General features: G+C 40.4%; 1 protein-coding gene across 7 annotated transcripts in view; it reads right to left on the bottom strand.

Moving 5' to 3' along the window:
• eml1 (EMAP like 1) overlaps positions 1 to 15,270 on the bottom strand; it is a 94,136-nt gene that overhangs the window by 34,247 nt on the left and 44,619 nt on the right. For all 7 annotated transcript variants that reach the window (XM_064337195.1, XM_064337149.1, XM_064337160.1 and 4 more), the window contains exons 4-5: positions 536 to 670; positions 3 to 31 (exon numbers count right to left, since the gene is read on the bottom strand). In XM_064337195.1, the coding sequence (XP_064193265.1) occupies positions 3 to 31; positions 536 to 670 (164 nt within the window). The remainder of the gene's footprint in view (positions 1 to 2; positions 32 to 535; positions 671 to 15,270) is intronic.

Below are 15,270 nucleotides of genomic sequence, written 5' to 3'. Positions count from 1 at the left end.
ACCTGCACTGAAAACTGGCTCCTTCGGTTTACTGTGGGAAAAGAAATGAAATGACAGTGAGTGACTGTGAATGTTACCACTTTCAAGTTGTTTCATCATTCCCTCCACAACTGAAGGGTTTTCTATCTGATAAACCACTGTGCTTCATTTGTGTTTCAAATCACATGCCTTTTATATTTTTATTTACTTTATTTATTTATTTGTTTGTGCAGATGGTCTTAATGAGCCAATTTAAGCTGAGGATATTGCAGGGTTGAGCAGCTCTCCCCTGAAGGGGGTTTGAACATCTGACTATGGCAGTGGAGTATAATGGGAAAGGAGTTGGTCTTGTAACCTAAAACTCACAGGTTTGATTCCCTGGTAGGACATTGCTGTTGTATCCCTTGTATCCTGTATATATCCAGCAGTATAAATGCTAAATGTAATGATTACATTCCCATAAGAACACTCATTCCCACACAGGGCTATACAGTGTACAGTCAATGACATGCCTTTGCTGTAGAGTGCAGGGTATAAAGTGGGGTGCAGAGTGTACCTCTCACTGGTCCTCTTGGCACTGGAGTTGCTCCCTGTGGAGCCAGAGCGGGTGCGGTTGCTCTTAAACTCTCCAGCACTCTCTTTGCGTGCCAAAAGGCCCATTCGCTCTGAGGAGCTGGTTCTCTTCACAGAGCTGGAGGAGAGGAGGGGAGCCTTTTAGAAAGAGGGAGTAAAGCCCCTAGAGCACAACCCACACACACACATACATACATGCACAAAATATGAGGCTGAACATATAATTATGAATAATAAATGTTTCTTTCTCATTTAGCATATAGCCAAGGTTAGATTATTCACACAAGTATCCACTAGCCCCTATGGCTCATATTCCCTTTTTGACCTGATTAGACAGTGCTTGTTTCATCTAGGAAATATGTCATTTTTTGCTAGTTTCCTCTGTGCTGTTGTTTATACACTCCCACATGACAAATGGAACCTCTCTGTAACAGTGCTATTATATACAAAAGACTAACCACTTTGTAACAGTGCTATTATATACAAAGGACTAACCACTCTGGAACAGTGCTGTTATATACACAGGACTAACCTCTCTGTAACAGTGCTATTATATACAAAGAATTAACCACTGCATTCATGTTCAACACAGCACAGTATATTTGCAATATAACTGAGACAGGAAACTGCACACAGTGACAGAATTCATTAGAAAATAAACATTTGCCTCTGCAAGGGGAAATGGATACACAAAGATAACACACATGGTCTAATTGCACATAATATCCTCACTGGCAAGGTCAATAAAAATCAACTGTCAACTTAAACCACAGTCTTTAAAACAAACAGGAAATAGGACCTACTTTACATGTCTATTCAAGAAAATTTTTTTTTTTTTTTTTTTCGTGGCTGCATTTTAAAACCAAATTTAAACCACTGTATGTTCTTACTGTTTTGTATGAAGCAGGAATTCTGGACTGAGAAGGCAACCAGATGCAGTCATTGCATCAAAGGGATACGCTTCATTTTTGAGCTTCTCACTCATATGTGAAATAATTCTTCACCACTTCCAAGGATGGAACCAATGGTCACCTCAGGACAATAGGCTACTTGCAGTAATTAGGTCACAAAAAGTCTTGAACAACATACTTGCAACATGCCCACTCATAATTCCATGACAGATTAGTCATTCTTGCTTTATTGCAAAAGAAAAGCCACAGCAACTTGTCTAAAATGTGTAATTTATGGAAATCTCGACAGATACTGCAATCCAGCCAGAATGTACATTGGCACCTAGACTTTACAAAGTCTTTAGTATGTCTTTACTCACTCAATTTACAGTCCCTTCTTGGTAAAAAAAAAAAAAACCCCACACCACTTGTGTTATATTACATTACAATCATTTGGCAGACACTCTTAACCAGAGCAACTTAGAGTTGTGATTGATTTAGGGTTGATGTGACTAGAAGTCATGTGATTCTAAAGAGAATTTATTCATTTACAGGAAGCTATCAGCTGCTCGTATCCCAAGAAACCTACAATGCTATCATCAGGGACTGAAGTGCAGAAATTCCCTACAGGGTAAAATGTCCAGTGTTAATTCAACCCTAACAGTGTTAATTAAACTCTTAACAGATAACATTTGGTCCCACATTCCAGAGTGGGACCAAATGTTATCAGTTAAGAGTTTAATTAATACTGGACATTTTACTGTGTAAAATGGGGAAAATATTGTCCCAAGAGAGATAGCAAGTACAAGGAGAAAACAGGGAGTGCAGTTGTTTTGCAGTGCACTACAGCAATTACATTCGCAAACGACTTTGCTTTCTCCAACACTGGTCAAAAGACCTTGCTAGTTAGAAATCCATAACAGGAGACATGCTGTTATTATAGATTGTGTTGATATACAGTATGTTCAAGCAGAAATCACTATCTCGATAAAACACCAGCTTGCTTAGATAATTGAATAACAAGCATTTGCAAGCACTAAGGGTAACAAGATAGATAGCTAGACTGATGCAGACAGACAAGAGGAAGTGCAATTCAGGTGGGTGAGCACTAATTTCACATACACACAAGGGCGTGACATAAAACGATAATCCACCTCAGCCAATCAAATCAACCATCAGGAATCTGCTGGCAGCAATCAGACTGCAGGAAACCTAATATAGTTAATGAAGCTGTGCAGAGCTCTATCAGAGATTGAGCATCTGAAGTCAAAACTAAGAGGCTAATGTGTAACAAGATATGGACAATCTTACCAACTAAAAACCCTCACATCTTGACATTATAGCCAAATATGCACAATCCGCACTGGCAGGTCTGGGTTCCATATCGGATCATGGAGCGCGTTCCTCACACTGGGACAGTATCTTAAAAGGATGGGCCACATAGAGGCCCCTTACTGTGACTTATTGCCTGTTCTCAATTGAATCAGCCCTGGAATCTAATGTGTGAGAGCTGAAAATGTGAACGTGCTGCCCTTTTGAGCGGCCAGACAAAGAAACAGCCCGATCAGCAGCAGAGGGGGAACTGGGCTCTGCCTCCATCCTGGATCCTGAGCTGGGAGAGCTCAAGTCCATTCAACCCTGTCATTGGCCCGTGATTTATCCACCCGAAACAGGGCATGGGACTGTGTGCGTTTGAGAGGCTCTTTGTTTATAAAGGTGTCCCAGCCACTCTGTTGTCATGGCTGAATTAATGAAGCCTTGGTGCTCTTAAACTTGCTGGCCTGTGCTGGCCTTTTCAGGTAGAGCAGCCAAGTCTGGACCTGCCCCTCGGCCCAGAAAGTGCCAAAGAATTCCAGAATTCAAGGACCAATTACAGTTCCAGATGACTGTATAAGAAGTTTGTTCATAATGGTATTTCGAGCTGCATCATCTAGCATTACACACAACACTGGGGCTAAAATAATGGAATTATGGAATTTGATCATTCCCTGCCACAATGAGGTTTTAATACTTATTTTTGTACTGTTTTTCTGTGACATCAGGGAGAGAATATCTGCATAACATTAAATATGTGTGCCATCAATGTGGTTGCTATGATAACTTGTAATACTGAGTAGTATTTCAATGAAATATGACTGCACTAATTAGTCATTGCAATACAGTACGATAGTAATGCTATCTATCTAAAGATATTTTTTAAATGAATTCTCCATTGCATGTCTAGGTGCCATTACTTGGATATGGATTTTGAGATTTCAGTGTACAGCATGACCGTGGCTTTGTCCTAGTCTGGATTGAGAGGCAGCTGAAGTTGAGTTCATTTAACAATAAGATAGACTAGAAAGAAACCCCCAGAGTAGCAGCCCTTGGAATCCAATTTGCATGCATTAAATTCAGGACTTATGGAGAGCGTAACAGTTCACAAAGAGAAACCCCTGCTTATTTTTTCAGCTACCCCAGCAACTCTCCTTTTTTAAAGGACAGCTTCAGCATTATACAGTTTGTATTTTCAGAACAATTCACAAATTGAAAATCACAAATATAAATGTGGTGTCTGTCGCCCAACACCCTTCCATCCTAGCACACCACCCCCTCCCCCCACCTTTCTGTACCTCCTTCCACCACTGCCCAGGGGGTGGGGGGTGGCGTAGTGGTGATGTTTGATGTTATACATCACAAGCACAAGACTACCATAAAATATATTCATGGTAAGACATGCTCAAATTTGACAGAAAATCTGTGTAAGGCTCTCTAAATCTGCAACAGTAACTACTGATAAATCACAACTTAATGTAGTACAATTATTATATATTACTTGGTAATTCATTAATTTCATTAGTGCAAATGAATAATATACATAGATGAGTAAAGTATTTTATTTTGGAATAAAACATAATACATAAAACATGTATGTTTCCTTATCCTGTGGATAAAAAAGAGAGCTGCTATGTTGTGAATCATGTGAAACCTAACACAATAATTTGTTACAATGTAAAACACACTCTTGTAAGTTTATTTGGATATAAAGCATCTGCCAAATGACTAAATTGGTAATTGTACTTGTAATTTAATAAGATTGTTGTTTATTATTTGCTGTTCATCATTAGTGAAGCATACAGTGAGCACCATAATTTATTGGACAGTGACACATTTTTTGTTATTTTGGTTCTGTACTCTAGCACTTTGAGTTTGAAAGGATACAATGACAATGAGGTTGAAGTGCAGACTCTCAGCTTTAATTTGAGGGTCAAAAACCCCTTCGTTGCTCTAGCAGTATGTTTCGGGTCACTGTCTTGTTGCATGATGAAGTGCCGTCTAATGAGTTTAGAGGCATTTGGTTTTATCAGAGCAGATAAAATATTTCTGTAGACTTCAGAATTAATTGTTCTACTTCTGTCTGCAGTCACATCATCGATGAAGACAAGTGAGCCCATTCCACTGGCAGCCATACAGGCCAAAGCCATAACACCCCCTCCACTATGTTTCACGGATGAGTAAAATCCTTCTTACGTTACATTGTTATGAAATGTTCGGTTTCCATTCCGTTTAAAATTTATACCGCTTGTTCCGCGATAGGGGATGAATAACGTAATTGCGAAAATAACGTTATTTACCTTAGATAAATATTGGATTGTGTGGCCCCCCTCATGGTCGTGTAACCGAAAAATGGCTTAAATGAAGCAAGACATTTGTACAATTTACAATACTAACGCAGATTAGTTTATATTCATAATTTTGGAAGAAATAAAGTGCCACAAATGCAATTGTTTTGACAAAAAATCCAAAATAAATTTGCACTTTTTAAGTTTGCAATGAAATACTGAGAGATTGCATATATACAGGAGGTTAAACTATACATGTGCTAGGTCAAAAACTTCTTGACCACAAGTTCATAAAATCTAAGGGTGGATATGTAGAACTACCATAGATGTATGAAGCAAAAACTAAGCAGTGTACCCAGCGTCTCCAAATCTATCCAAAATGTCTAAATTATGCATTGCTGTAAATCACAACATATTCACGTATTTCACTACAAATCAACTGTTTTGACTCAAGAAAATCACTGTTGCATAATTTTCAAATGGGAATTACAAGCTTTCAGTCAGTACAGTGATCTAAAATAGCTAGGTGTCCAGAAACATATCCAAAATCTCTCCCAAAATTGAATAAAATGCTTTTTGTCCATTATAAAGCATACAAATGAGCCCCTTATGAGGGTTTAAGATGAAACATTGCTATCAGATTAAAAAAATAATGCAAAAATATTGTCACACAATGCGGTACAGTACCTAAATGTGTAATAATTAACTCGTGTGTATTTCTATACTCTGTACTCTCGTATGTTTTCTTGTATGGGGATGAGACAACATGAAAACAATTTTCAACCGTCCACCACGTTTTGGCAATGTTCCAACTCTGACGTCATCACTGTTGCATGCTTCACAAAAACTATTACACTTCCATCTATCACTTATATTACAGTGTGAAATATTCACATTATATAACACCACTAACCTATTTAAAGATACTCAATTTAAAAAATAATGTATATAACCGAAATATTTTGAGCGGTAATACTTACATAGCAATGATGAAATCTCCTCTATGTTCAGTAGATGGAGACAGAGACAGTATCAATGATACTGTTCTATTCGCTTCTGTTTTGCTCCAGAAAACGATGTCAGCTAGGTCTATCAGCAAACATATGGCTTAGCTATGTTCAGAAGTCCTCAATAATAATAGTATTTTCCAAGAAATTACGAAATATCCTTGAACACGTTTCGTTAGGTGCAGCGTATTTGTCTGCTAGCAGAGTGAATGCGTAAGTGAATGCGATGCTAAAAATATTTTCTGTTACGCTGACATATAAAACGCTATTCCAAAAGCAGAATTAGACATGTTATACATCGTTAGAAAGCTTATACTCTCGCCTACTGAATAAATGAATTATCAATCAAGCCAGACTGTACTAAAAAGGGCGACGACACCGTAAACAACAGGTGTGGTATTACGCACAGATATTTTGGAAGATACCCAGGCGTCACAGATGCGCGTATAATTATTTCCCAAACGGATTGTCCAAGACAATATATGACCACGCAGTCTCAAAAGCGACATCTCTACACGTAAAACCAACAGTAAGGATTTATATTTATTCAATATTTAGTCCCAGATATTGACTGTAGAATTACATGGTATCATTTTTAAAAACTTTTTCTCGTTTATTTCGTTATTCAGTGAGCAGCGTTTTCACTGCTGTATAGGCATATCTTAGGGCTATTGTCGGGTTTATCTTGTTGCTATGACGGAATACGATTTTTTAGTGGTGAAAGAATATTTTTATGAATGCCAAGATAGACAATATTGTCCATTATGTCAAGGGTGGGGGGTGTTTTTTAGATGAGACTGCAGAGAGGGGGTGCGTGTTAAATGAACGACCGGGGCGACAATGGTGGGGCTGCGAAACTCCGTCCACTAGGGGTTGTGCGCTAAGAGGTTAAAACAGAAAGGGACAACTCCATTTGTTAAACTGCTATTAATTATAGTTGGATGTTGTTTGTTCAGTTGACCATTTGCTTAAACTTATGCCAGGCTGCAGTCTGAAGTCCTTGACCTACTTTCCCAATAACACTACCTTCCTAATAGTCCAACACATTGTTTACTGTAAAATATCCTGACCTGATGGTGCAGCATTTGCACATGTACATGCATCTCTGGGTGATAGGGCAACCACAAAAATACTCTGGCACAGGGGCCCGCCATGACTAGCTTGTGCCTCTGCAGTCAATCTGTGTTTTAACTCACTCTCATCTTGCGGTAGCCAATAAAATGAATTCCTTCCTTCACCGACATTAAACCTTTGCAACTGGCCACACTACAGCAAAGCGCCATTTTCTTTCCAGTAGAACTTATTCATGAAAGTGAACTGAACAGCATAAACCTAGATTTCATTTCTTTATTGGCTAGCTTGCTAGTCAGAAGAACTGCTTCTAGGCTAACTAGTGATGCCCAGCCCCTCCGTTTGTATTCATTATAAGTGGAAACCTGTGACTGCCATTGTCTGACACCCGCCCTTAGACAGTAAGTGCCCTAGAGCATGGGCAGTAGTTCCAAGCTACACCTCTGCACTCACTACAGGTAGAGAGCTGGATGAGAGCTCATTTTAATAAGGAGGCATTCCCCTTTAACACAATCCTCTGGAAAATGTGATTGCTTTTTGCATAGTGGGTTTTGTTTCTCCACATTAAGTTGAAATTCAATTCTGATTGATTTCTTTTAAAGTGCTAGGAGAGAGGTCTACAGAAAAGGCTGGATAGATGCATCTAGATGTGCATTCTATTTTGGTCTGGTACACTCCCCCATAATGGAGACATCTTGTTGTAGATCTTTCTTTGCCGTTTTTGCTAACTTAAAATTCCAAGATATGTGACATTTACTGGGATCCCATACAATTGTCTTCATTATAAGGATATATAAACATGAGTTCACGTTGCTTAATATAAGATGCAACCCTGACGCTTTTCAAAATAAATCAATGGTATGTATTGCTAATGTATCTGAGATTTATTTTTGAGGTTAAGCGCTGTATCATTGGCAAGTTGACTGATAATAATTTGCTGCCCAAAAATGGACAATTCCAGTTTATCAGTGCTCTTGATTAGAATGTAAAGCATTTCTAAATCAATTAAAAATAAACTAGGACTTGCAGGCAACCTTGTCGTCAGACACCTTTTGAAATCATAAATTAAGTAGAAGTCCCAAATGGGATGTCTGGATGTCTTTATGTCTGTATGCTGCCGATTTAGAAAGGTTTTTGTATTTTGCTTTGACATTATATTTCCTGTGTCCTTTAGCATCCTATGTAGGACTTTTCTTTATACTTTTATTGTTAAATTGAAATTTAAAAATATTATGAAGGCTTGGATATGACTACACCAATGTAGGTTCACACACTGCACGCCACTGGTTAAACCGATCATCGTGACAAAAACCTAATCATTCATTTCCAAGATCGATACACTCTAACCAAGGTTGACTGTCATCTTTTCTCTGTTTTGTCTTGGCATTTGAAAGCATTGTTGGTTATAGGTCAGTAAGTTGTTTCATTGCTCATATCACCACTTATGTCTGTATTTAATGATTTTTTACAGATTAAGATAAATCATTTTAGCTTGGCTAGGCTACTAAAGGAGGTAAATTATTAGTCTGTGTGTACTGCTTTGTCCTTTGGGTTAAAAGTATTTATAAGCAATGCATAAGTTACAGCTCATTTATTGATATCTCTCTCTGTAAATATTTACAGTAAGTTTTACAGTTTATGGTGGAATATTGTATCCTATACTTATTTTTCAGTGGTCGTATGGATATAGTTTCTGCACAAATGACTACTGTTAATTATGGGATATTAGACCTCTCATGCTTATTTCATTTTCCTTTCAGTTGTACCCTATTACTGGTGACTACATTAAAGAAAGTTTACGTGGAACACCTTTGTTGGTGTAGTTATTGGGGATGAGTTTATCTGGCTGTCGACAAGGCACATGAGGTGGAGGACAGGACTGTCTGCATAAAACATTTATATGATGGTGATGGAATTATTGCCAAAACCAAACAACTTTAAGCAAATAAAAATATTGGGAAAATCCAGGTTCAGAAAGTAAACATCCTCCCAGGGATTTTGTTCCAATCACCTGAATTTGCTATTTGTTTCATTTTGCTTTGGATATTTATAATCCCCTCTTGCAATTTTAGTGAAGAATACTGTTGACAGAGCTAAACATCCACCGTTTAAGTCCTGCCCTCAGTGTCCATCACTTTAACCAACATCTTTTTGGGTCTATGTAATGATTTATGTACCTTTTTTCATTGGATAGATGTGTTTTCCTTTTATATAAAGAAAAACACATCTATTATATTTATCTATTTTTCCTTTTATATCCTCCGGCTCCATGGTTTTTGGATGATCAGTCAAACTGCACCTTGGGCCTGCTTATCCTCTTTCATAAGATCTTGCTGTGTGTCAAAATGGGAGGAGAGCCACTGCTGAGGGTGTGTCAATCAATATCGCATGGCAAAGAACAGTTTTGGCAGCTCATTGGAATTTTCAGGACATACCAGTCTGCTATTTGTACCATTCACCATGCGCCTGCCCAGATCACGTCTATGGCATATGGTGCAGGCCATCATCTGGCAGTTTGGTCCTTTCAGGGCTGTACCATGCAATGCCATGTTTCACAGTCTATTTAAAAGGCAATCAACGATTTTCTTCGATCCATTTTGACTTTGATATAAATCCCCAAAAGTAGAAAAGATGCATTTATTATTCATAGTCTTTTTTATTTTTTAAAATAATTTTAGAAACAGTGGGGACAGTGCCACTCCCCCATGGCCCACTGTCACAGCATGGATTTATCTGCTGAAAACCATTAAGAACCAAAGGACCTTCCACATCCCATAATGATACTGGATGAAAAATTTAACAGTGCTTAAGGCAACAACCATGGAAACCGGCATCACTGGCATCTATGCTTAAGCTTGAAAAAGGCTCCTCAACTAGAAAGCCTTCAAAAAGATTAAGCATTTTCCAGTGATATGAATATACCTATGGGGTAACACAGTAAATTAAAGACTATGCAATTGTGTTTGTGACAGGAAGGATGCTGGGAGATTGATGACTTCTAAATTTTAAGTACAGAACACACTGATCCCACACGTGTTCCCAGGAGCTACTACCAGCCACTTACTGAAACATACACCCTGAGTGTACTACCACCCTGACTGAAAAACAATGAGGGGGCCCTCCTTATGGTCATCAGTGATGTATGATGAGGGACTTATTGATAACTCATGAGCACCAACAGCCATGTCTTCGTACTAGGATCATATAGAATTAAACCCAAATCTGAAATACTTTGATCAAGCAGACCAAGATGAGGTGGATTGCGTGAGTGAATAACTGTGCAACCACAATGTGGTGTGGGGATGGCTGGTTTAAGCAGCCACACCTGCCCTGGGTCAAGCTAATTAGACCTGGCCAATTGGATAATTGGTGAAGAATTAGATAATTGGCCAGGCTAATTGGACCCAGGAACAGGAGTGGCTGCACCTGTGCGTAGTGAGGTAATCACTGCGCACAGGTTAAATCTGCCATCCCCACCCACACCAGGCAGCTTCTGTCATGATAGGGATAACATCTGCTCATTTGGCGTTACCATCTTGCCAAACCCTCGTGGAATAAATGTGGACTGTTTTAACATCATCTCCCTGTGTCTCTGTGCTGGAGGGCCCCAAAGAAAGCCACTTCGGTGGCCTGTGGCAGGCGTGTTTGCCACAGTGGCGCCCAACGTGGGGCTCCTCCGGCACAGCAAAGAGGCACAGGAGGGCCAGCCAGGAAGCACACTGGAGGAGGGGCGGCTGAGGTGTTCCCGACAGGGCTTCGGGCGGATCCTCCGGGCCAAAAATGGGGAGCTGAAGATGACCAGGGAGGGGAAGGAGGCAATCCTCAGCTGGGACGCTGAGGAGCTGCACCTGGCCGAGAAGGCAGGTCAGCGACGGGCGGTGCACGAGAGGTGGTCGCGCCGTGAGCTGGACTTGGCCGGGAAGGCGGGTCAGCCACGGGCGGCGCACGAGCGGTGGCCGCGCCGTTTTGCTTCCTTTCTCGTCCGTTTTGGTTGTTTTTAGTTCTTTGTTTTGGCCTGGTTGGTTTGCCCGGAGCCCATGAGGGATAAGCCTGCAGCCGCCTGCCAGCAGAGCCGACTGGCGGCCACCACAGCCACGAGGGTTCCTGGTCCCCAGCGCCACAAGAAGGCCAGCCCACCAGCCCACCAGCCCAGCCACCCCACCACAGCCCCTGGAACAGCCCAAGCCGGTGACGCCCCCACCAGCCGGCAGAGCAGCCCAGGACTTCCCGTGCTCCGGGAGGGAGGAGGAAGAAGGGCTGCCTTGTCGTCAGAAGGAGGGGCACAGCATGTACTGGACTGTTCCGGGGCCACCCACCCTGACTTTTTTTTTTTTTGCGTGTTTAGAGTTTTTATTTTTATTTGTCTTTTGCTTTGTTGGGAGTGCAGGGGTGGGGGGAGGGGTAGGCTTCGGCCAGTGATTCTCCCTGGCCTCAGTTTGGCGTTGGGGGTATGTGGTGTGGGGATGGCTGGTTTAAGCAGCCACACCTGCCCTGGGTCAAGCTAATTAGACCTGGCCAATTGGATAATGGGTGAAGAATTAGATAATTGGCCAGGCTAATTGGACCCAGGAACAGGAGTGGCTGCACCTGTGCGTAGTGAGGTAATCACTGCGCACAGGTTAAATCTGCCATCCCCACCCACACCAGGCAGCTTCTGTCATGATAGGGATAACATCTGCTCATTTGGCGTTACCATCTTGCCAAACCCTCGTGGAATAAATGTGGACTGTTTTAACATCATCTCCCTGTGTCTCTGTGCTGGAGGGCCCCAAAGAAAGCCACTTCGGTGGCCTGTGGCAGGCGTGCTTGCCACACACAACTATCGCAAACAACTATAAATGATTGTGTCACAGGACGCACCAGATAAATGCCTTTCATTATCTGTGGGGAATACTGGGTTATTAGTTAAAGGGACGGCATATTCTTTATAAGCAGTCATCAAAGTCTGATTAATTAATTTTACTATGAAATCCATGCTGTGAGCAGCAACCTGGTCAATATTAATCTCATTTACTCAGTGATTAATCACTATGGGTTAATTAATGGAGGCTACAGAGGAAATGTAATCGGGGATTTTCAGGTTCTATAAATTCAGACATCTCATTACTGTGTGATGGGAAATCTAATTGTGCTTATTGCCATGCAAGTGATCATTTCCTCCCTCCCAATTTTCCTCCACTCATTAATTTCCTACACTGGCCTCTGGACATCTACTTGAGGTGAATGTGACAGATCAGGAAAGGTCAATATTACATAGGATTTAATGTGTATGTCTGCAGTAGTCCTGCAAATATTCCACTTTGCATCAGAAATAAACTCTCCACAATACTGTCTAAATAATTGCCTAAGCCCAGGAGCCTTTCAGTTCGAGGACCACTGCCTTAATTGCATTGTGCAGTAGGAATGCATGTACAGTGTAGAGGTTAGACAATCAGATTTTTCTTCATCATTGCTCTTATTTACTGTATTCATGAAGGTACTGCCTTATTAATTTTTCCTGTAACATATATGATAATAATCAGGGGCATTTTTACATTAGGGGCATGTGGGGCAGTGCCCCACCAAAGGTGGCACTGTGGTGCAAGATTATCGTAACATCTGAACGTTGTGACATAATGTATTTTATATTTAATACAAAATAGTGATTCAGTGGTGAAATTGGAGTGTATAAAAATAATACACTTGACTCACAATCCTTATAGTGCTATTTTGGAGTAATTTCCTTTGTGTGTATGTGTGTGCTCGCGCTGCGGACTGCGCTCCCTGTCCTATCTCTCTGCTGTGGGGCAGCGGAGCACTGAGCCACATCGTTGCTTGGAGAACAACGTGAGCGTGATCTGGGTAAGCAGGGAAAACCTCCCACAAATTATGTTGGGCGGAGGGGCAGAAACATGTCTGCCCCTACGAATTCTGCCTAGCAACAGGTGGGCCACCTGAGATGGCTAAGAAATAATAAACGTAACCGTTAATCGGTTGATGTGCGTCTATCGCTAATGCTAGAGCGAGAGCACCTATTAGCGACCACCTTCGTTCGACAGACAAGAAAACGTAAACAGATTTGCAACTATACACGAAATAGGCGATATATCGGTAACAACCTGTACGTAGTTACGTAGGAAAAAATGTCCTTGTTATCCTCCAGTGGTTATTTTATCAGTACTTTCGCGGCTTTTTTATGTGCCGGCAAATAAGTCAGAGGCAGAGACTGTAAAAAATATTTGCTAAATTTAAGTCAAGTTCCATTCATTTATATGGGGTGGTTGATACACGTCCTCTTAGCAACCAAAAGCTAGTGCTGGACCACCTCTGACAAATAAATGCTAACTCACTTCCATGTTTTAGGACTACAAACTGTGAAGCTCCATAGTGTCAATAAACATAATCATGTGTCAGAATTTTATTCTCAACTCACAAATGTCATGTGCCCACAAAGCAAAAATGGCTTATCGGAAAACTCAATTGGCTTGGATGTGTGCATTATTTTTCTATACTGGCTGAGGTAAGACTGGCTTGCGAGAAGGATCCAATGGACCGCGCGGGCTAATGAAACATGGCCGCCAGTAGGTAGCTACTAGCTTCACATCATTTAGCTAGATAAAAACTTAGTATCCTGAGTTGGCTAGCTAGCCAACATTACATCTTACTGCTAGCTGGCTTCAGCGGTGTCCCTAGGCCCTGGCTACTGGGTTATAGCCCTGGGTATCTTTTTCATGCCGAATTATAATTGTGCAATGAATTATGAACATTGAGAACATGAAATATAATGTTACATGTTATTAATCCACCCCGCCCCCTTATCTCACTCTTAATTAAATTCAATAATGCTTTATTGGCATGACTGTATATAAACAATATTGCCCAAGCAATCTCTGTCTTTCTCAACCACACACACACACAGATTAAAACATATGGATGGAGATGTTGGAAAAAGGTAACCTTAACATTACAAGATGTAACGTTAGATAGACAACAAATAAATTGCGCATGTCGATATCTGTTTTCTATGTTTGAAATGATGAAACGAGCTGTGGCCAATCAAGCCATTTCTCGTAGCTAGCTGCCGAGCTAGCTTATCTTGCCACCGCAACATACTCCAGCAAGATCAATCACCCAAGAAGCAGATGCATTTGTAGCTATGCACGTAAACATCACTTCCCAACATCACTGCTTGGTAGTGTTGTAACAAATTAGAAATCTAAGGTGGACTAATGGTCTGACCGATGTTAGAATTGTAATGTGTATGATGGCTGACTCTATAATTAATGTTTGGTTTTAATGTGTTAGTTAACTTAGCTAGCATATGTAACATTGCCCAACGAGGTTTGCAGCTAGCTAACGTTAGCTGAAGTAAACACTGTTCCTGCCTCAAAATGTAACTTTAATGTTAAATTAGCCATCGCATCTAACCAGAGCCAGCTAGCTTGATGTTGATGATTTAAATAATAATTATTTAATGATTAAAATATTTATGATGTGTGTATCAGTGGTGGGTGGTGGCTTTTGATGCAAACTGGAAAAAAATGACCCTGAACAAGTGAATTCTGTTTATTTCTAAAAAGAATGTCGTAAAATTCAACAAGGAAAGTATGCATAAAAAGGAAAATAAGGAGAAAACTCAAGGATGTTACTTTATGGTTTGCATTCATGTTTTTGTCAGTGCTTTGTCATAATAGGCTATAACACCGAGAATGCTATGTTATTTACATTATAGAATTTTAACGTGGATGTGAACTTTAGCATTATGTTCTGGGCTAAGCCCCCGGTCTTTGCCAATGTCTAGACATTCCCCTGGCTCACTGGCTGGCTGGCTAACTAGTTTGTGTCTGTTGGTTTACCAAGTGAATTACTATTGAGCTAATATAAACATATATGATATATAATATATAAAGTATTAGTAGATGGACCATATGCGCAAGAAGTAGGCTACGCTTTCCAGGTTGTTTCGTAGAATGAATGGAAGTCAACTGGTTCAAGATTTGGTTGGACAAACAGAAAATGACTGCCTCATTCATGAAGACACTATAGGTAAGGAAACTAAAGAGCTTAAGATGTTACCAAAGTGAAATACCCCTTTAAGCTCTATAGTTTGCCTAACTATAATATGCCTTCATAAACAAACAAAACCCATCGACATGAAACTTGATATGA

The sequence above is a fragment of the Anguilla rostrata genome, chromosome 1 (assembly GCF_018555375.3).
Source record: "Anguilla rostrata isolate EN2019 chromosome 1, ASM1855537v3, whole genome shotgun sequence".
NCBI classification, from domain to species: Eukaryota; Metazoa; Chordata; class Actinopteri; order Anguilliformes; family Anguillidae; genus Anguilla; species Anguilla rostrata.
Note: the sequence above shows the minus strand (reverse complement) of the source record. Positions and strands in the feature narration are given on the sequence as shown.